This window comes from Peromyscus californicus, unplaced genomic scaffold (genome assembly GCF_007827085.1).
Source record: "Peromyscus californicus insignis strain IS unplaced genomic scaffold, ASM782708v3 Scaffold_18__1_contigs__length_77618521, whole genome shotgun sequence".
NCBI classification, from domain to species: Eukaryota; Metazoa; Chordata; class Mammalia; order Rodentia; family Cricetidae; genus Peromyscus; species Peromyscus californicus.
The window spans coordinates 59,248,220-59,272,071 of NW_026294480.1; the positions used below are offsets into that span (position 1 = coordinate 59,248,220).

A 23,852-nucleotide genomic window follows, 5' to 3' on the forward strand; every position below is an offset into this window, starting at 1 on the left:
TGGAAAAAGGACACAATTCCACAGGACACATCATCTATTTTTATATCATTTAAAAATAATGAACTATGTGAATTATTAAAATACTTTTAAAATCACTGTATTTTCATCTATAAGCAGTAATGTGTATAGCAGTTATCTGGAAAAGTAATTCTAAAATATACAACGGCATACTTCATAAACTGTGTTCCAAAAGATGGTCAAGAAAAAGATTTAGCTCAGGAAAACATGAGGGCAACCAAAGTCACCTTCAAATTCACTGGGTGAAAGGACCCCAAACACACTCTAGAACTTCCAAATAGAGAGTACTCCATTCAGGTATTGGTTATTCGGCACTATGAAGAAAAGGGCATAATAATGATGACAAAATAATAATAAACTTACACATGAGCCACCAGATGCCATTTAGAAGGACTCCCTCATCTTGATCTCTAAAAGTGTGAAAGGCCTCACCTCCTTAAACTGTCACATTAGTGACTGGGGTCACCTTATGAATTTAAGGGAACACATACTCAGATCACAGTACCCTCTGTAATGAACGCATCTTTACAAATCTCCAAATTCCGCAAGGAGTCTCAGGCTCTGCCCCATCCGCTCCCTCCCTGTTCTGCACACTGTAGACAGACCCCTCCAGGCCCTTCCCAAGCACCTGTCCATAACCGCTCTCCGACCTCTCCTTCCGCACTGGATCTTCTGAACTCCCTCATCGTGACTGGATCTCAGCGCCTCTACCACAGCGCCTCTTCTCCATCTGCCTTTTCCACATCTAGATCAGAACGGCGTGCTGGCACTCCCACATCCACCTCAGGACCTAACACACAGGCTCCAGTACTGCCAAGCGCATGGGCTAGCTGGTGGGAAGGCTTCAGGGGCTTGGTCAGAGTAAGGAAAGCCCTGGCAGGAGGAGTCAGGATCAGCCTCTTACCTGTTTGGAATTGGTTAAATACAATTTTGCTCCAAGGTTTAAAATCTGCAGCTTCACCAGATCATCTTCACTGGTGAAACTTTTAGCCATTTTCCTCAGAACATCGGGGGCAATTTTAGGAACCCGTTCACAGTTTTCTCCAATTAGCCAAAGAATGCTTGCTCTAGCCACAGGAACCTAACGTGAGAAGCAGATCACATGATTAGAAATGGGACAATCATACACTCCTCAACATCAGCACAGAAAAGGCTTAGAACTGCAAAGATTTCCATCTAGTCACTCACTGGATGTATGTGTCTAAGAGCTGCTCCAACACGTTTAAGTCTGCTTGAGTTATCAAGTATAGACACAAAGGGAATCTCAGGAAAGCTGATTTCAGGGACGGAGCTGAATCAGTGGGTAACTGTACTGGCTGCTCTTCCACAGGACCTGGGTTTGAGTCCCAGCACTCACATGGCAGCTCACAACCATCTGTAATTCCAGTGCCAGGGGATTTGATGCCCATTTCTGGCGTCCACAGGCACCAAGCACACATGAGGTGCGCAGACACACGTGCAAGCAAAACGCCCTGCACACTATATAAATGAAAATGAAAAGCGGGTTTCAAAGAAATGCCCAGGAAAGGATTAAGTAAGAACCATTTGTTAGAATCTAGGTCCTTTTGCAGTCCGGCAAATTCCAGACCAACTCTGGGGGACCGCAGCGTTTACTTGTTCCTGCCACGGCTTCATGTTGCTGCGGTAAAAGTGGGCTGTACTGTACTTCAGTATTATAATTTTTAAAGTACACTTCAATATAATTTGTCTCCTAAAAATCACTGCCTTGCTACAAATTGGAAACCTTCCATCAGAACCATTAAGACCAACGTTTTAAGAGTATGCAAATTAGTTTTATTACTATTTGCTTATTTTGTCCTCCCCTATTCCAAAAGGAATTTGAGAGGGCATGTAAATTAGTTCCTGTGAACATTTTCACCTAGCATAGAAAATATGTTTTTTATACTAAGGAAGGCGAACTCTGATGGCTAGCTTAAGTGGTAGCCCAACGAGAACAGACAGCCTGCCTTTCCTGAAGTCCCTTTGCATGACTTCCTGTACAGCTTTGCAGTGTTCACAGTCTGATTTCAAAGGAAGAAAGCCAGAATGTCATACAATTCCATTCAGCCATGTCAAACTCTTTAAAAAATATTTGTTTTATAATAATGATTATAACAATATAAAATATTACCACGTCTGAGACAACAGAATCAGAGGTCATCAACAATGCTTAGACATAGGAAGTCTACATTTCCAAACATTGTAACAGCATCAACTTTAATTCATGCTTAAAATGAACTTAGTAAGAGAGGAAATCAGGCTACTTATACAATGTAAAAGGGCCTAAGGGCTACGTCAAATCTATTCATGCAGTGTGATAAAACTAATACTCTTACTGTACACTCATTTCTGGAAAGAAAGAGGTTATTTCTAATGTTCCAAAGGTTACACTGCATTAAGACCTTACTCCCAATCTATTATTGTAAATTGGGCTAAAGAACAGTAATTGAGTGGTGCATTAAGTTTCCAGCATAGAGCAATTCAAGTGGCCTTCCACAGTGAGAGGTACTTCTAAATGAGAATATATAGGCAACTCAGAGTTTGGTTATGCTAGATTTATTTTTCTTAAGTATTTTATTTTATATTGCAACTCTAGAAATCAGAGTTCTACAACATAACACAATCTATTGTCCAATCTTAATTATTTTTCTTTTGACAACATACTTATAATTCTCTTTTGCAATTAAAAAGATAATCAGAAAATGAAGGTGTTAAAACATTTCAGACTCATGAGTATATTAAGATTAAAATAACAGTATTTTAATACTCTAAGTATTCATAATAATAACATTTGAAAGAAAAATTAACAAATCAATGCTCACAATGAAAAAAGTCAAGATACTAGTAGAATAAGAAGGATAACATTTGGAATTTTCTAGAACTGAGTTAATAAAATTTCTAAACAAACATTTTTAAAATGTAGAGACTTCTTTATAATAAGTAATAAAGATATATCAAACTCTTGATAATGGCATTCTATTAAAATGTCAGAAGACAGGCATGGGAACACATGCCTAGAGTCCCAGAACCCAGCAGGCAGGAGCCAGCAGGTATCCCAGCCAGTCTGGACCATGTGAGACTGTCTCAGAAAACCAAAACCAAACAATAAAGCCTTAAGAAACTAACCCGGCCATTGTTTTGTGCATCTGGCTGCAGTTAGAAAACCAGTATCTTCTAATTCAATCCTTCCTTTTCTCTCGAAACTAAAACTACAAATAAAAAAACCAGTTACCTTGTTCCCCAGTTTTTTCAACCACATAATAACAGAAACAGTTAACTCAAACTCAACTAAAAATCCGAGCGCACACACAAACACACACATGCATGCACGCACACACACATACAATCAAACATTGTATAATGCGCTTTTTATGAACCTCCGCTTTTCAATATTCTCAAAGACAAACTGGACTGTAAATGACTGCTCAATTCTTTACTCTAAATGCCCTGAGCAAGCGGTTAAGTGCACTTTTCAAGCCTTCTAAGAGAATGTAGTTACCACCGCCATTTTAACCCATTAACTTGCCTGCAAAAAAACAAATGACGATCCCCCCCAGCACCACAGTTATAAGGAGACATCTAGAAAGATTTCACAGATCGCTCTGTAAGCAGTTCAATTTAAAAGCTATTGTGTTTCAACAACAGCCCACTGCACTGGGCAACAGTCTAAAGTAAACCCTGCAAAATCATCCATTTTATTTATTTAAATTTGTCAAAGGCAAAATCAGTAGACATCAAAATAATGCATACTAACAACAAATCAGATCCCAATAGTCTGCATCTGGACTCGCTATGCATTAAAATTTAGATCTGAATTATATTAAAGTGTCAGGGTGCAGTGAGAGGGGGCTTGAGAAACAGCAGTGGCCAGTGAGGCAGTCCGATGTACCACTTTAGAATGACTCAGCTGTCCTTCCAGAACAACACCCCAAGTGTTCTTTCATGACACCTGTCCTAGAAAACATTACACAAAACCCACCAGAGCAATCCTCAGGTCTGGAGCAGCTTTACTGCAAAAGCAGTACTCATCCCAAATGAAGGCTGCGGGCCCAACCAGAACACACAGGGTGACGGCTACAGCCATTATCTCTTTAACCCAGAGGAGCTCAGAAAGCAAAATAATGTACACATAATCTTCATATTTCCAACTATGCTACCCGCTAAAACCAATGGAATCAGCCTTAATATGACAAAAATCTATCAATGTTCTCTTTTTAAAATCTGCACGTCTAATATCTAAAGAGTCCCTTCCTACAATCTGTCACAGTTCTAATTTCTCAATTAGATGTCCATACAGCGGTACACTGAGGCTCCTACTCCACTGGAAATACAAGGACACTGTCTGTCACAGTTCTAATTTCTCAGCTAGATGTCCATACAGCGGTACTCTGAGGCTCCACTACTCCACTGGAAATACAAGAACCTGGCGAGGGGTGTAGCACAGAGAAGCCTGAGTCCGAAAGGGGTAGACTCAGTCCTCAGAATCTGTCCAGTCACAAGAGAGTCTCCTAAGAACAGCAGATACGAGGACGTGGAACAGAAATGCAGCTGTTAGTCTGCCCCAGCTTCTGGGAGCTGCTGACTAAACAAGGGAGCAAAGCTCCCTTAACATTAACAGGGGGAAAAGCTGCCCATGTGTCACAGATCAGTGGTGGTGCTGGGACTGGAAGTACGAACCGAAATCTCCAATTCCCCTTGGACCACTGGGAAGAGACAGTGGGAGGCGGGGACATGAAAAGGGCTGTCTCTAACCCAACATGCACTGCACATCATGGTGGAGCACAACTTGGCTTCTGTGGGCCTCAGGGCTCCAGTGAGAGGATACTGCTCCCACTTCACACAATCTCTTCCTGTCTCTTGCTGTTTCCACAAGAGCCAGACTTTTCAGGGAGGGGACAGCCTCCCTCTTGCCTGGTCCCCCACTATACCTCACTGGATTTTTCGAGTTCCCTTTCACCTCTCCTGGTGATTAGTGGAAGAGGTCTGGCTTTCAGGATGCTGCCCTAGCGGCTGTTTCGGGACCTCAGTAAAGACGTTCAGTATTGTATCTGGTCTTTCATGGGTCAGGCTGCCTTCTCCTGAAATGCTGATCACCTCAGATTTCAAAGTACAGCATCAGGAGGAGGCCCCATTTCGGGCTCTGCTTCTTGGGCTCCCTTGTTTAGTCAGCAGCTCCCAGAAGCTGGGGCAGACTAACAGCTGCATTTCTGTTCCACGTCCTCGTATCTGCTGTTCTTAGGAGACTCTCTTGTGACTGGACAGACTCTGAGGACTGAGTCTACCCCTTTCGGACTCAGGCTTCTCTGTGCTACACCCCTCGCCAGTCTGAAGCCTCTCCCCAACCATTTCCAGAGATCTTCCATACAACGGTCCTCTTCGGGCAGGTCAGTTTCCTCTGCGACGGCTCATCAACGGTAACACTTCATCATCAAGTTCAAGTCTGCACAGCAGATCTGCAGGAAGCCCTCTTCTAAGTACTCCAACATCGTTTAGGCTTCAGAGTCAGCTTCCTCTCTGCCTTAGCAGGAAGGGGGTTCTGTTTTATTAATGTTTTATAAGCCCAGGTCAAACATGTATTTATTGAACTGATTTTTTTTTTCAAATCAGAACACCTTTCAACATTGATTCCTTTTAGGTTTTTGTGTTGTTTCATTCTGTTCCTTTACAATTTTTTCTTTTGTATTTATTTACTTGGCGGATGGGGAGTGGGAGGCTGCCGTAGTGAACATGTGAGGAGGTCAGAGGACAATGTATAGATGTCAGTTCTCTCCTTCCACCCCGTGGGTCTTGGGGATTCAACTCAGGTTACCATGGCAGCGAGCACCGTAAGTAACCCTGTTGAACCACTGGACTGCCCCACATCCCCTTTCCAGACTTCCTCGGGACAGATCCATGTTCTTGAATCTTGATCTCTTTAAGATCTGTTTTATTTTATGATGATGATGATGATGTGTGTGTGTGTGCGTGTGTGGTGTGCTTACGTCCACATGGAGGTCAAAAGAGGGTGTCAGGCCCCAGGAGCTGAAGTTACAGGAGGTTGTGAACCGCCCAACATGGGTACTGGGATCTGAACTCGAGTCCTCTCGAAAAGCAGCAAGTGCTCTTAACTGCTAATCCACCTCTCCATTTCCCTTTGCTTATTTTATAGAAAAACTACATTTATTCGATAAATTCCTTCTTTCATCTAAAAGTATAGTTTTAATAGTGGGACCAGCTCAGGAGTAGAATGCTTGCCCAGAATTTGTTCAAGCCTCAGCATAACACGCACCACGCACGCACGCACGCACGCACGCACGCACGCACGCACGCACGCACACCAAGCACAATACACACACATATATGCACACACACACATGCCCACACCCACCCAACCCCCCCCCCAAAACACACACACACAGTGCATTGTTAGATAATTTCATTTTGGGCACACAGGCTGTGCTCAAACACACACACACACACACACACACACACACACACACACACACACCCCATATTCTGAGTAGATTTTCCTTCTCATGTTTATATTATTGCCATGTTTTGCACAAACAGGGTTAGGTTTGTTAGCTCCTTTGTGAATTAGCTCTTTTTCACTTTATAATGTTCCTTTTCATGTAAATACTTGTCACTTTCTGTTCACATTTGCTAAATATTTCTTTCCTTGCCTTATTTTTTACTTGATTAGGGTCTTTTGATTGTAAATAGTTAACTTTTGACAAAAAAAAGAAGAAAAAAAATCAAAAGTGAGCTTCACCATCTAGACCTGAAGGAAGCCTCTGCTTGGCTAATACACCAACACTCCTGTCCCACAGAACGCTGGTGCAATCATGTAACAACGGTCCAAGGACATTGTTGAGTCCCACAAGTTTTCTTCCAAGGAAGTCTAAGGCTTGCCTGGGTGCGGCTCAGATACTCTGTGGATAAGCAGGTACATCCTGAGGCTCCCCGTTGCCTCTGTCCTTCTCACAGGGATGAAACAAGCTCTCCAGCAAAAGTTTAGCTGCATTCTGCCCAAGGAGTATGAGGACAGAGAATCGCCCATCCCTGTTTCTCTCCTTCCTGCACACTTCTCTGCTAGTAGCTGTAAAGATAGAAATTCTCCCCGCCCACCCACTGTTTTCACAAAAGATGCTCCACTTTCACCTTGGCGCTTTTTAACGCAAAATGATCACTGCATCTCCTTCAGTGTTCTTCTTTGAGACCTTCCAACCCATCCATCTGACCTCCATCTCATCCGCAGCAATATGGGTTTCTAAGATTAGTCAAGACTTTGCCCTTTCTTTTCAGCAGCTCAGATTTACCGCATTTCAATGACAGACTTCTGTTTACACTTAATTATGTACCTCCAAACTGCCCCCATCTGGAGTTCTCTGTGCACATTCATTAGCTGTTACAGCCATGAGAACCATGGGGAGGGGCGGGGGGGGGGTGGGGGGGGGGTGGGGGTTGGTTCTTTTAAGACAGGGTTTCTCTGTGTAACAGCTCTGACTGTCCTGGAACTCACTTTATAGACCAGGCTGGCCTCGAACTCACAAATTCTGCCTGCCTATCTTCCAAGTGCTGAAATTAAAGGCATGCACCACCACAGCCTGGCACAGCCATGGTTCTTACTAGGACCTATCTCATGTCCTAGTCAATGTGGATATCCTCTAAGGTGGACACCCAAATTAACCCTGGCTGGCCTGAAACTCACTGTCTAGACCAGGCTGGCCTTGAGCTCCCAGAGACACACCTGCCCTGCCTCCTGAGTGTTAGGATTAAAGGTGAATGTCACCACACCAAGCAGTCCCTGCATTTTTCTTGGCAACTGACATCTGGGGAGCAGAGGCCAGTCACAGTACAAACTGGCCGGAGCATAAGCATGTCTTACACTTCCTAATTCTGCTTCTAGTCATCACTGTTCGTGCATCATCTCAGAAGGCACCTACATGATGACATCTTCTCCTTGCTCACTAGGTTGCAGCGTATCTCAAGAATTCTCCCATGAATCCGTATCTCAATGGTCAGCAGACAGTGAAATTCTAGTCCTATCGTTCCTTCCAGATTTGTAAGCTGTCTGCTCAACTGTTTATCCATTCATGCATTCACTCAGGGCAGATGGGAGACTGCCACATATCCACTAATCTCCTGTCACTGTCTTGAACTTTGGTCGGTGGAAGCTCCTCATCTGGGCTCTTGGATAGTTCTTGTTTTTCTTTTGCGTTCTTTAAATATGGCTCTATCATTCTCTAAATACAGCTCCACATATTTTCTTTGTCTCAACATGATGATCCAAGTTCACACTGGTTTTTATTTCCTCATCTTGCCTCTGAAACCAGGCATTTCTCTAAGAACACCAGATCTGAAGAAAGAATGGTATTTAAAGAGCAATACTGAGGCAGCCCGGAGCTCAGCTCACAGAAGCACTCGGCGCCTAGCCTGAGGACTGGCGCTCAGTCCCCAGAACCCATGTGCTGGAAGGAGAAAACTGACTCCCAAACACTGTCCTCCGACCTCCATACAGAAGCTGGGCACACATGCCCACACAGAAAATAATCCATGTAAAAAATTATTTTCACTTTAAAAAGTATAAACTTAAGAACATGCTAAGTGAAAGAAAACAAGGTCACATACTATATGAATCTGCTTATATAAAATACCAAGAGACAACAAGCCCACAGAAACAAACATAAGTTAGTGGTGGTAAGGGGAGAGAGGGGGCTGGGGCTTTAAGCATGGGGTCATTATTTAAGGGCAATGAAAATATCTGAGTATACCAAACCCTACTGAATAATACACTTTAAAATGTAAACTTTATGGAATTAGAGAACATCTCAACAATAACAGAAGACCCCGACCCCTGCACACAATGTGCTTACTGATAAGGGATATTATTATTTCTAGGGTCTCTCAAAAGACAGCACTTGGAAATACATGTTATACCCATCACAGATTCACACGTGACACAAAAATCCAGGCATAGACACAGTCGTATTTACTATCTCCTGTTTGCACTCAAGTCCCACAAAGACTGCACGGTCTCATTCCACCCAGCACTGCCAGGCTCCCTCTCCTCCTTCAGGTCTGTAGCCCTCTCTAAAGCACAACCAGTTTTCTTTCTTTCTTTTTTTTCTTTTTTTTTTTTTTTTGGTGGTGGTGGTGAGGTTCCAGACAGGATCTCTCTATGTAGCCTTGGCTGTTCTGGAACTCACTCTGTAGACCAGACTGGCCTCTTGAGAACCAAATCTTAATGACAAAATTTAAACTCAGACATCACAGTTATAGTAACCATTACACTTTGGGATAACCACTTAAGAAAAGAAGACTGAGTCACTTCAGCAGGACTCAGGGATACTCACAGTGATACTGTCCAGGAGTCTGGCCATATGTTTAATAATTTCACCATGCTGTGCAGGCTGCATTTGCAACAATTTCTTTATAACAACCACACTTTCAGCAACAACTATTTCTAAAAGACACAAAGATTGTCATATTAAATATGTATAATCAATTCAATTGCAATCTGCCTGGTAAAATGCAAATTCCAATCAACAAAAGATTCTCAATGCTTTAAATACATGAAAAAAGTAATCTCAAACGTGCTCTTCAGTGTTTGCTGAATTGCCTTTTGCAGAATTCACTTCAATCTCTGGCCTCTGCAACCATAGTTACATTATGCTCCACAGTCGACAGTACTTTTGGCTTTTAGCCAAAGCCTCTACATAATCAAACACCTACCATCTAAGCATTGTGCCCTATTCTATACTAAATAGGAGGGGGGGGGGGGGGAGAGACAACCACACCAAACCCTGCCAAAGTGATGCATCCAGAAACAGTAAGGATTAGGAGTAGCAGGGATGAAATCACCATAGAAACAGCATTCACTTCAGTGTCAAAAGAAGTGTGACCATGAGCTGATTGCCTCCACGTGTGCTGAGATGGAAATTAGATGGTGCAGTCTTTGTGGGACTTAAGTGCAAATAGATTATTAAATAAGTATATGTGTATGCCTGAATTTATGTGTCATGTGTGAATCTGTGATGTGTATAACATGTATTTCCCAGTGCTTTCTTTTGAGAGACCCTAGAAATAATAATGTCCCTTATAAGTAAGCACATGTAAATCCATGCCACCTACCTACCCAACTTAGTGCCCTCAGAGGCTGCTCTGTCTGGAGACTGCTTTGTGGTTGGCTTCGCATACTCTTTAGCCAACAGGTGTCAGACTGTATCTTATCCTTTGCCTCAATCCTGCCCATACCTTGCAGTTCCTTCAGCAAATCCCCTTTAACTATCCCTTTCAAGTATTCCATCTGCTTCTTGCAAGGACTTTACTAATATAATTGCTACTGTGAGTGATTAAGAAGCAAACTACAAGCTGGGCTTTGGATGGCTAACCAGTAGTCTAGTCACCTTTGTGGAGGCTCCAGTAGAGACACACGATATCCCAGTATCCAAGCATCTGACCTTCTGGAGCAAATCTGACATGAGCTACAACTTTGTGTGCATGTGCGTGTTTGTGTCGGACTGTGTTTGTAGCTGTGCTGTACATGCATGCATGCATGCATTTGTGCACACTTGCAGAGGCCAGAGGCCAAGACTGGCGGCCTTTCGTGGTCATTTTCCACCCTTTTTGACAGGGTCTCTCACTGAACCTGGAATTCACTGACTCAACAACACTGGCCAGCAACCCTCAGGGATCCTTCTGTCTTCGCCTCCCCACATTGGAGGATAGACACATACCGCCTTGCCTGGCTTTTATGGGTGCTGGGATCTGAACTCAGGTCCTCCTCCTTGTATGGCAAGTACTTACAGAACTATTATTAATGCCGAAAATGCCAAAAAATCAGTACATGCTGTCTTTATGCAGAATTTTTACTTTAAAAAAAATTAAGAGTTTCATAGACATTAGAAAATCTCCTGGCATATACTTCAAAGGTTTAATACCACACAAAATACCACAATCTGTATTGTTAGATTTTTCATTGAAAAACATTAACTCTTAAGAATATAAATGAAATGAGTAAATATATACACTTCAAACTATATCTTTTTCTAAATTAATAAACATTAGGGAACTAATATTTAATATTAAGGCTTCAGTTTACAAAAATACTACATTTCATTTTTGTCCTGTAATGTATCACTTTGAAAATGTATAAGGAAGCAGATTAGAATTCTATGACTTTGTCCATAATTCAAGCTAAGCACCTAATGTACCCTTTGAACTCTTAGAATATTCTAAAACTACAAGCAAATGTTACTTATATATAAGACCACTGCTGTGCTAAGAGGAAACAAAAATAATTCAAGGTGATTATATATGAATTATATAAATAATGTCAGACCACTTCAGAGTCTCCAAGGAAAAATATATTTGGGTAAATAAGTAATATGCAAAGAAAATATACTAAATATGGTCTTAAAGAATCCAGTATTTAAAAAATATGTATTGCAAAGTTGCTAAAATGGGAAAAGATATTGCATAACAGAAATGTGTAGCCATGCTGAGACAGAATTGACTACACTGAAATGTATACTCGGCACCATTTATCTTCTGGAGCTAAATTACCTTCCAATTACTACTGTCAACGATTACTACAAACACGGCTTAAAGCAACACATTTCTATCCCACTAGTCCCTGATGAGAAGGCAAGCATGGGTCTTAGGAGTCCAAAAAGCAAGGTGACAACAGGGCCTCGGCAGGGCCTGAGGAAAACCCACTTCTTGTAGTTCCCGTTTCAAGGAGTTGACCTGCCCCCTTGGTCCATCACATCTTTGATTTCTGCTTCCATAATCATCTAATTTTTCCATAAGGGCTCCAGATTACACCACCATTCAGAGAATCCGTCTCCAGAACCTCAACTTGGTCAAGGCTGCAAAGTCCCCTTGTCCACATCGAGTAAGAATGTGGTTTTCTAGTACCTGGCAACCCTGGGATTCACTGTCCAGACACCACAGGTGTCTGCTTCTCATTCCCTCAGCTATATAAAACCAGCTATGCTCAAAGACTTCAGCACCATGTGTTACTCCATGAGAAAGGCAGAATATTAAGACTTCAATTTGCAAAAATACTACATTTCATTTTTGTCCTGTAATGTATTGTTTTAAAGATGAAAAAGGAAGCCGAATAGAATTCTATGATTTTGTCCATAATTTAAGCTAAGCACCTAAAGTACCCTTTGAACTCTTAGAATATTCTATGACTACAAGCAAAAATACTCCTTGTGTTCTGGGTCTCTTCTAGTCTCCCTCCTGTTGTCAACAAAACGCAACCACACTACACTGAGTACAGTCTCCTGTCACCCTCATGGTACAGTCACAGAACCTGGAGTACAGGTAGGCTGGCGAGCACTCAAGAGAACATTAACACCCAAGCAGGCAGTCTACTGCTACACAAATACAAATAGCCGGCAATAAAGTAAGAGAAGTAGATGGGGAAACTATAACATATTTATGTTATGTTACTGTCTCCTTCCATCAGACCGTGAGGGCCATAAAGGCAGAGACTTTTACAAGCTAAATGAATATCTTATTAATCTACTCAACATTTGTTAAATATCTCTACAGATTCAAATTCTCACTAAATGCTTACTGAATTATAAAAAACTAAACAAAATTGAAAAATAACCTTCCATCTAATTCTTTTAGTTTATAGTAGGTGCCAACAAGGTTACTCAGTCAAACAGATCCTGTTAATATGTTACCTAAAATAAACTATGACAGCCAATTAAATTATCCTAAGTCAATTGAAATGTGAATTTCTCATACTAAAGAGCCTTAAGAAATCCGTTTTTCAAATTAATCTTTCACACCAATAATGGGCTATTTTATGACAAGCTTCAAGTCTGCTTCAAAAGATTCTTTGAAATCAAAGAAAATAAACTTTTAAAAAATAACCAGTATGTTATAGAAATAATTACTTTAAAATTAATATAAACATGTCTCATCAGAAAAAAAGATCAAAAAAAATGGGCACACACTTGTGCTATGCTTTGTATTTAAAAAGACTGTTGTATTCTCCCTAATTTCTGATAGCTTTTTAACAAAGGATATCATAAAGCAACTACCACTAGCAAGCCTTATGCAAGCCACAGAAAGTCATTATCAAAGACACAGGAATAAAAAGTGTTTCTACAGCTACACCTGAAACTGTGACTTAGAAACAGAGACAAAATGTTACTGTTTGAAGTGAACTGGACACCATGGACAACATTTATGCTATTCTTTCTTGTTTACCTGCACATGTAAACAATTTAGAAATTTCTTTCCTTGTTAATTTGGTGGAACTTATTTGAGTTTTAATATTTACATAGGAAAATGTTCTGGCAATTAAAAGTTTGTAGGTGAAACTATGTGACTGTGTGTGTGTGCGCGCGCGCATGCGCACACACACACACACACACACACACACACACATACACAAATCAGAGTTATTCAGGAATAAATTCTGCTTTACTGTTTGCTTGGTTTCAGTTTTTCATGGGCTCCCCATTAGTACTTATCACAACATAATAGCATTTTCTAGGACTATCTACATATGGGGGGTCTATGGATAAATTAATCATTGTAGTAAAAAGTTATTCTTCAAGTAAAATGTAAATATAATCAATTTTTGCTATGTTTGACTCCATGAGTGCTTTCTCACACATATCTGTATCGAGATATAATGTAATTATATATAAAAATCAATAAATAATTTCAAAGATTTTACACAGCTTATACATTCCCTTAGAAAACACTCATTTTAATCCTCTGTACAATTCTAATAGAAATCTTGTAAATAAAGGTGCAAAGTTAACTTGTTTTCTCTAACTGGTTCATCTAATTCACAAACTGTAACCACAGAGAGAACAGGCACTTTGGCCCAGAGCAGTGCAACACTTAGGTGATGAATTTGACTATCCCATTTCTGAGAACACTTCACTAATATTTGGGCACACATGAAGCTGCGCCACATGACGGGGGCCAAGTTGAATTTGTCTTCGGGCGAAGCGCTGGGTGACTTTCTGGAGGACTAAAGGCTGAGGGTTCCCTGCTCCCATGTTTTGGTCCAGCCACTGCTCCAGGTTATAGTCATTTGCCTGCTTCTAGCACCCTCTGCAGGTGAACCGATATTATGCATGCCTTCCATGTCAGTAAGAGACAGTCACAGAGAAGTTGCAGAAAGGGTATGAGGCAGTGGTAAGAGAATGAGTAAGATACACTGTCGTATGGGGACAAAACAAATATGGTTAATTATCTAATCTATTTTTTGAAATGAATTTACATGCAAATCAAGAATAAAACTGCTACTTACTGTGAGTATATTGATATATAGAAAAACAAACAAAAGATAATACACAAAAGACTGCCGCTGCAGGCTGTGCCGGAACATCCAATTATAAATTATGGGAAAATAAAATGAAAGCGTGAACTCACCATCCCTGTTGGACAGCAAACAGACCAGGCCATTGAGGCACGTGTCGGAGACTTCGGTGATGCTGGTTGCACATCTGCCTATCGTCTGAATAGTGGCTGCTGCAAACTGTTTGTCCTGGCTTTTCACGTAGGTCTAAAACAGTTTGATTAGTTTCAGCACTGGGATTATCAAGTGAATACAAGCTAATTTTGACAGCTTTGTCAAGATGAAAGAATTTAGAATACACAGTCCTCTCTTAAGGCCAACAGGAGCCAAGTGATTGCTCACTTCATTTTTCTCTTGTTACATAACGTGCTTCTTCTATAGCAAAGGTACATTTCAAGCCAGGGTCGTTCACCTGCAGCCAGTGTCTGGAGGCTCCAGAACGGAGAATGGGGAGGTCACCCGAAGACAGCAATTAGCTTAAGAGCTGGGTTGGAAAGATGCTGAGAACATGCTCTGTGGAGGGTTCAGTTCATTTAACCAGCAGTACCTGTGAGCTCATGGAGAGAAGGGCTCACCTTTGCAGACACTAGAAGTTCAGAGAAAAGGAAAAAGGCCCAATGTGCTGACAGCCGACAATCAGCCGCTGGGATGGAAGGTTTAAGAGCGCCAGCCAAGGTCCAGCAGCTATAGTGACTGGTGCTTCACTAAGGCTACAGTTCTAGTTCACAAAATCAGTCATCAGAGTTCAAAGAGAACGGCGCAGAGACGGAGTGATGTAAACTGGAAACAGCTCTGACTAGCAAAAGGAAGCAAACGGCCCCTACTAACCTTCTGACCACCTTAGGAACTTGGTGACTTTGGTTACAACTTTCTAAGTTTAAAAGCCAAGCTTTTATTTTTAAAAAAGATTCCTAGCCCCAAATTCTAAGTATGTAGTACAGAATTGACTCTATGGGTATCTAAAAAGAATATGCATTAAAACAGTTATCTAATGAGAAATCAAAGGGGGAAAAAAAACAAAAGATATGGAAACAATATAGGAATTGAGTGCAAAGTCTCCAGGAGATGATGAAAGTTCAAGAAACAAGGGGAGCTTTCTAGTTCCATGAAAGGAAAAGCAAAGTAGACTTAAAACTGCTCCCACACAGACAGTCTCACTGCTATAATTGCAAAGAATGCAGTAGAGTTGTGGAGGAAACTCCCCATCTCACTCAGTTATTATGAGCAAATTGTAAGTATAAAGAAAATACAGACACAGACCAAAGGAGAGATTGAAAGTTCCCCTGGAAAGTGGACCTTACACAACACGCTCACAGTAAGAAGCGGACCACACACCCTGCAAGAGGCTCACTGACTACTCCAGAGAACACAAAGGTGTGCCCCCTGCTGTCCTGGAGGCCCGGCAAGTACAGATTGATGATGGGATTACCCAGCAAAGGAAAGAAAGGGGCAAGGCAAGGACCAACAGCTAGAATGAAATAAGTGTGTATGAGCAATGCAAATTAACACCAACAACACTCTCTAGCCTAAGGCACTCAGAAAGAGCTGGAGAAAGCCAATTTTCTGGCACGCCAATATGAGGAGAGCTCTACAGCATGCCAACACTATCACTAATTTTTCCAGAAAAAAGTATTATATAGCACACAAGTTCAGTGACCCAGGTAAGAACAAAATAATTGTGGGCATGCAGTGACGTTGTACCACTCTGGACCAGAGTATAAAAGTAATAATACATTTTTTTTTAAAAGGTGTCATACACAGGTAAAAAGAAATTTAGTGTGGGCTTAGGGAACAATCACAGCCACAGAATTCATTAAATCTGTAACCACTGAAAGCTGGTGAGAACTCCAGGGTTGCTGTATAGGATGAGGCTCTGAACACTGACACAGGTCGATTACAGCTGTGCTCCTCAAGGAAGGCTTCTAAGTTGATTCTCCATCATAAAGGGCATAAAGCCAATGTAATAAACTAATCAAAATAGACTCTCTCCTTCTACAATGTGGGTCCTGGAGACCGAACTCGGGCCGTCAGGCTTGGTGGCCAGCACCTTTACCAGAAGACAACACGCTGGAGTCACCACTCCCCACACAAATGTATCTAAGCACTCCAATACTCCAATAACATAGCTTAAAGGAGCAACCTAAAATAGAGGCACTCAATTAACCAGGTAAGCAATGACGTGTTCTCACAGGCACACAAAGTGCGTTCAGAGCACAGGAAGAACAGCTGATGGTAGCAGCATGGACAGAATCCCTACAAAAACAGACTTTGAGCCCATTGATGAGCCAGTGCTATGGAAACAGAGAAGGAAGCATATGACCATTTACTTTACGTCGTGCATTTGTAGTTAATGTTTATTCTCGAAAGCAGAAAAATTCCCAATTGCTGATCTTTTCCTAAATCTGTTTTATTTATGCAGCTGCATATTTCTAGACTGAGTAGGAGGCATATTCAACTTAAGATTGAACATATTTCAGAAACTATAATTAGCATTAGTATACAAACCTGAAATTCTCGAAGAAGAGTTGATATGTTGGCTTCATTTGCCAAGTTTGTCAAGATTTCAAGCTACAATAGAGAAAAGGAGAAAGTAAACATTTTAAAACACAAATAAAAAGGTGAATTTCATAGAGGCTAAACCTCCAATTGAAAGTTGATTTTTTTTTTTAAAATCACTGTCGTGTGAGGCTTTGTATCCTTGAGGTAGTCTTAGTCTGTTTCCTCAAGTCTACAGAGACTAGATAATTACATAGTTCTTAGAAAATAATTAGGAAAAGAATCCCACATCTTCACTAATTGTCTTAATTTTACAATTTATATCTAATTAACCTAAACAATTTGTTAGCTCAACTTTTATTTTTTATTAATAAAGTAAGAAAACAACTTGCCCTTCATGTAATACTTCTGTTTTCCAGATCCCAATTAACTTTCTTGATTGGCTATCTCAAATCCTCCCTTCCCAGACACTTAGACAATTTCAATCTCTATTCCAGAATTTATAAATGTAAGAAGTGTGAAATTAAAAGTCTATTTCCACTGAGGTTGCTAGAAATATGCTTATCCCATAAAATATTTAATTATTCTAAAGGTAGGCACAAACATGAGACCAACAAAAAACACAACTCAAGATATCTACCAGTACATTCATATCAAGTACTACATTAAAAATAAATGATATAAACATTCTAATTAAAAGGCACAGACTGTAAAAGAAGTTCTTTATATATTCTGTGTAAAATTATTTTATCACTTATTTTGCTATATCTATTGGGAATCTGTTCTCTAAAAACATAGCTTGACTAGTCATTTTATTTTGATAAAAATATTGAGACAAGAATTTTTTAGTGCAAGGGAGAGTCAAAGTCTCAGGCAGGCTTCAAACTTACTATGTAACTAATGACCAAGCATCATTATCTCTCCCTCTGAAGTCTGGCATTACAAGCCAGCAGTAACACATGGGGTAGTTATTTTAAAATATTTTTAAAATTTAAAAACATTATTTTGGCAGTACTGGGAACTAACCTAGGTCTTTGAGCATGCCAATCAAACACCCTATCACTGAAACAAATGACACCAGTCTTTGTTCAGACAACTTTTAAAAAAATAGCCTCAAACCCACTTTTTAAATCTATATGTATATTACACAGAACTGTTTTTCACTAAAATACATAGGACAGAGTTGCCAAACTGCTGCAAAACCACCTCAAATCCTGCTGCCTATAAATAAAGACAGGTTTGATGGAATGAGACAAATCAGAACAATCAGGAAATTAACATCAAGGTTTTGTTTCCACACAACTGTTTTATATGTTTATGTTTCACTAACTACCTCAATAGTAAGTAAACGCAAAGATCCAACTCAATATCAAATAAAGCATTTTGTTCCTCCCTTTGCTGTAAAAATATCCAGTCCTTCTGCTCACAGTTATGACTTGTAATGTTTCATAATTATAAAGCAGGACTCTGTTTGTTGTTGACATTAAAAATATCATACTGTTTGTGTTACCCCAATTTTCTTGTGAGTAAACCCAGTTTCCAAGAGAATAACACTGTCTCAATATTTAAAGAACGTCTATTCTTTCTCCGTTAGTTTTTAATGTCTCTGATACAGCACATGGTATGCAGAAATGTCCCCATGCCTGAGTGTATTTCCAGGCACTTCCTGCTCTGTCTAAGGCCACGCTGTCTCACCACCACATTCTGTAGCCCTCACGGCACTCTACACTTTCATGTCTCTGTGGTGGCAAAACTACTTAGGCTACTCCCAGGCCTCTACAACACCCACACACCCTAGCAACCACAAAAACATTCACAAAAAAAGGTGACTTTAAATCCTTCCAAATATCATTTTCCACAAATCTCCCACAGAATCAGCCCCATCTTTTATTTAGTATAGGACTTAAATCTCCATTGTCTGTTTAAAGCACAAAGTACTAAATTTATTTATGTATATACCTGTCTCTTTCAGCATGTTAAGTTATCTGAGATATAGGCAACTAACACATCTGAAAGTAACAAAATAACCAGCACATAATAATACAGGCAAAGTATAAAGGACAATTTTCAAATACGTTTAAAAAAAAAGACTATAATTTACAGAGCTGGGGAAATAGCTCAGTTGGCAAAATGTAAACACAAGGACTTGAAATGATCCCTATCCACATACAAAGTGTTGGACATGTGGCATGCACTTCTTGGAGCTGGGGACAGAGGCAGGACTCCTGGCATTCACTTGACAGCCTTCCTTGTCTAGTTGGGGAGTTCCAGGCCACTGAGAGAATTTGTCTCAAAAAAACAAACAAACAAACAAACAAAAAAAAAACAACCTGGCACCTGAGGAACACCACCCAAGGTTGTTCTCTGGCTTCTGCATGCACGCACACCTGAACACACACAGGCACACACAAAAAACCATATTTTACAGATGCCAGAAGCTACTGCAATATCTCTTCAAAGTACACAGTTGGTAGAGAACCTGTACGAAACATACGGACCTTCAGAGTCTTGATCATAGTTGGATCAGTGGACCTGACATAGAAACTCTTCAGGTAAGGTTCAAACATACCCTGGGTCAACAAAAAGAAATACGTAAGTACATTTGCCACAGCAGTATGCTTGTTCGCTTCTTTGAATCAAATGCTCACAATATACATACCTTTCTCTGAATTGACATGGTTGCAATATTCTGTAAGACAATATACTGCACCTCCCTAGAAGTTAAAAGAAATTTCAGTAGGTATAGCCAATGAAACATCTTTGAAAAAATAATACATTGAAGATAATCTATAAGAAAACTCAGTGTGAACAAAATTCTTAAATACAATATCCTAAGTTTTTAATAAATATAAGGCATTTATATCTTCTTTCCAATGCATTTTTCCTCTGGAATACTAAGAAGTTATGTGTGGTAGGTATATCATGAGATAGAGTCAGAACTAATTTTTGTAATACTGCACCTCTAAACGACAAGGCCAATACTGCTGCTTTGCACACACGAAGGAAAGGTGATCACAGTGCTAACTCAAATCCTTAGCAGAGGCTCCACAGTGTCACTCAATCGTAAGTCAAAACGAAGGCCCATTATGCTATCCCTAAGTCCTAATATCTACCAAAGGGACATTAAATTCACATTAATCTGGTAAGGACCTTATATCAAAGAACCATTCCAGATCATACTAGTAACATTTGAACTATCCAATGAAAAAAGCAGCACTGAATGAAACCGCTTCTGATTTGTTTCTCAGACAGCAGTCGATGAGCAAGGGCTGGGACTGTGGACCCTTAGGAGTGAGGGACAGATCAGCACACACCTTCCCATCCCGGTTCATGCAGGTGTGCTCTAAAGGAAAGAAAACAATTCAAACGAACAGCTAGCACTGGGAAATGTCTAGGGCACACTGACCAACAGAACAATGGATGACGTTTTTAAACATAAAAAGCCTAATGCTAACTTTAAAACTCTAATGAAAGAACTCATCATGACAACTCTTTTTAAGTTTTTTTTGTTTGTTTGTTTGAGATTGCTGATCTGAACAACTGAATTATACGAAGGGAAGTTTTAAAAGGTGGCATGTTCTAGCTATCATACAGGAAACGAAAGAGCTCAGGGCTTATTAAAGGAGTAACTATTTTCTAGCAGCTACTCTTAGGGGTTAAGGGGAGGATTTAGCAGACAGCAGGGCTTGCTGTGCAGACAAGAAGACTATTCAAATCCCCAGCCCCTAGGCTGAGAGGGACGCCTGGGAGCCTGAAACTCCAAGGCCGTGAAGGGAGGGGAAGGCAGCAGGCTCCCCAGAGCTTGCAGTCACCAGCCTACCAGTTAATAAGAGACCTTGTGTCAAGGGAATCTGGCATAAAGTCAGAGCAGAATAGCAGACATCCTCCTCTGGTCTCCATATGCCCCAGGAACACACGTGCACACAAATCACACACATATACAGCCCTACTAACACACATGCATATACCATCGCTCACACATACATACACACACACACACACACACACACACACACACACACACACACACACACACAATCAAAACAACAAAAATACATAGTTGTTTTTAAAACTGAAGAAACTAGTGATTGAACATTCCAATTTTATGTGAAGCAGGGCCCTGCCACAGGCAACATGACATGGCCTCTGTATTATTCTAAGAAAATGGTTCTTAACCTATGGGTCGTGACCCCTCTGAGGGCCAAACAACCCTTTCCGAGGGGTCACCTAAGACCATGGGAAAACACAGATATTTACACTGTGATTCATAACAGTAGCAAAATTACTGTTATGAAGTAGTAACAAAAATAATTTTATAGTTGCGGTCACCAAATGAGGAACTGTATTAAAGGGTCGAGTGTTAGGAAGGTTGGGAACCACTGCTCTGAGGTCAGATTCAACACACTGAGCAAAGCTAGCTGAGAACACTTCAGTAGAGGTTTCAGTGATTTCAGAATAACTAAAACTTCAAAACAGCAAGACTGCCATCCCCAACAAAGCAAAATGCACGTTCTATGTTGCAACATAATTTAATCTCTCTGGACTTGAAGCTAAAAACTTCCATTTCTTTTTCATTAAGATGATATCATTTTATAATAACCCATTAAGTATGAGACCTTATTTATGAAGTAGTCAATTATATAATCCAGGCTCAAAAGATGGACTGCATTTGCTCCAACACTGCTTCTGAGAGAATAGAAAAGAGCACACGGAAAACCATGACCTACCTATTGCTACGCAGCAAGCGCACCAGGGATTTAGAAATAACGCCAGCCTCTGACTTGGGTGAAATGTGCCAGTACAGCTGAGCAACAGCCATAACCACCTGCAAGAAGAGACGCAAGAGCACAGTGAGCATCTAAGTGACAGTGTCAGAATGCATCCTCACACCGCGCTTGTCTCCACTGAACACGTTCAGAATTCCTGTGAAGTGAAATCCAATGTCCAAGCCTTTGTGGAGGTGGAAGTCGCTTTCCCCAAAGTACTTCCTATCTTCAAAAAGTGCCTGTATTTGAGAGCAGAATGTTAGCTGATGTCATTAAGGATGTGAGCGGTGTCAGACATGACCATTTTGAGTAGAAGGGGCCCCGAATTTGGTATGTGTTCTTACAAGAACCCGAAAAAAGGCAATGTCGAGATGAAAGCGGAAAAGTGAGCGACTCATATGTAAGCCTAGAAATGCAAAGATCACCACAACCGCCTTCAGGTGAGGAAAGAGACGGCGTCTCCCTCAGATCCTGAGAGAGAGGGGTTCAGCCTATTTACACCTGACTTCAGGCTCCGGGCTGTCTGGAATGTAATAAACCCCGGTCCTTTTCTTCCACCTAGATTGTGGCAATCTGTACAGCAGAGACAGGAAACTAACACATCCTGGGAAAAGCAAATGACATAAATGAACTAACTGCCCATGGTGACATTTAGCATTGGGGGAAACCAAAAACAAAAAGCCCTGCATGCTGTCCACCTGAGCCCTGCTGCTCAGTCTAAAGAGAGGCAAGCAGGACTTCGAAACCATGCCAGACCCTGGGGGGTGGGGGCATAGCAGCAACAAGTTGTCTGAAATAAAGGGAAGTGATTCAAAATGTAGTAACAATAAGATGTTTGCAGCACTCTGACTTTTTAAGAGCGCAACTTTAAAGCTGGTCTCACAGCAGTCCAGAGGCATGGTAAGGGGAACAGACTGTTCTCGAAACAAATCGGTACCGTGTTTCTCTCACATGCCTCGATATTCAGATTCAAGAAGAGACTCCTCACCACTGAAGTACCTGATTAGCATATGGACTGCTGAGACATGGACGAAAGGTTCAGAAGACAAATAAACACTAAGTCAGTTCTGCTCCATCCCCCAAGTTTAGAACAGTACAGGGCAGGAGTTTCAGGCATGTCTAGACACTAAGGTGCTTGAGCTAAAGACATTCTTTATAAACAAAAATCATCTTTAAAAAAAAAAAGTTATGGGGTCCTGAATATACTGTTCTTTGTAATATTAAAAAAAATAAAAAGTTGGCTTTATGACTTTCAGAGAGAACCTGGGAATTCTAGAACAATAATATTTCATTTCCTCACTTGCACTGATAAAGTACAAGACACCCAAACCCATATACAAGAAGGAAAACTGAATTTTCTATGTGTTAAGACACAGCTTTCATTTGGTATGACATCTTTTGAATATATTAGTCAAGTTGATCCCAAATCCAAAAGAACTAAATGACCTACCTCCCTTTTGCCTCATTATCTATAAAAAACAACAGCTTAAGGTTTCCTCAACACCACATCTGAAACCTGAAGGCCATTTTGTAAAAAGCCACTAGGGAAACTCTCACCACTCCAAAATCCAGACTGGCTAAAAGAACCCAGTCAACAGGCCTTCTCCAGTGCAAGACACTTGCTCCTAACCTACTGCGCGCTCTTCTTACCCCTGACCCATCAAGCTTTCTGAAAACATTCCCAAAATTCCCTTTCAAACTTCAGAACAAGTGTGTGTTCCTTTGTTTTGTTGTTGTTGTTGTTTGAGACAGGGTTTCTCTGTGTAGCCTTGGCTGTCCTGGAACTCTCTATGTAAACCGGCCTGGCCTTGAACTCACAGAGTGTTGGGGTTAAAGGAATGTGCCACCACCACCCAGCTATGTTTCTTTGTTTTGAGACAGGGTCTCCCTATGTAGTCTCAGCTGGCCTGAAACTCCCTATGGAGTCCACTCTGGCTTCTAACTCACAGAGATCCACCTGCCTCTACCTCCTAAGTGCTGGGACTGAAGCTATAAGCAACTACCCTGGCAAAAATAAGACTGTTGTTTTTTAATCTTTGTAATTCTTCAAAAGTCAGGCTTCATTTAAATTTATACAAAGCAAGGTAACACAATATACTCAGAACCGTGGCAGCCTATCTGGTGCACTAGCAAAGAAGCAGGGACCCCAAATAATCACAGAAACAACCAAGTACCCTAGGACTCAATACCTGGCATTGTTAGCAAGCATCTGAATCTGAAAACCGACTCCCCAGACAAAATGAAGCTAA

The 23,852-nt window shown here is 40.8% G+C and overlaps 1 protein-coding gene across 4 annotated transcripts in view; it reads right to left on the reverse strand.

The window, feature by feature from the left end:
- The window catches only part of Ap3b1 (adaptor related protein complex 3 subunit beta 1), a 218,690-nt gene that overhangs the window by 103,140 nt on the left and 91,698 nt on the right, over window positions 1-23,852 (reverse strand). For 3 of the 4 annotated variants that reach the window (XM_052743548.1, XM_052743551.1, XM_052743549.1), the window contains 7 exons: window positions 21,565-21,662; window positions 19,497-19,551; window positions 19,336-19,407; window positions 16,847-16,909; window positions 14,416-14,548; window positions 9,354-9,463; window positions 923-1,099 (listed from right to left, as the gene is read on the reverse strand). In XM_052743548.1, the coding sequence (XP_052599508.1) occupies window positions 923-1,099; window positions 9,354-9,463; window positions 14,416-14,548; window positions 16,847-16,909; window positions 19,336-19,407; window positions 19,497-19,551; window positions 21,565-21,662 (708 nt within the window). The remainder of the gene's footprint in view (window positions 1-922; window positions 1,100-9,353; window positions 9,464-14,415; window positions 14,549-16,846; window positions 16,910-19,335; window positions 19,408-19,496; window positions 19,552-21,564; window positions 21,663-23,852) is intronic. The other variant, XM_052743550.1, reaches the window with a different exon arrangement.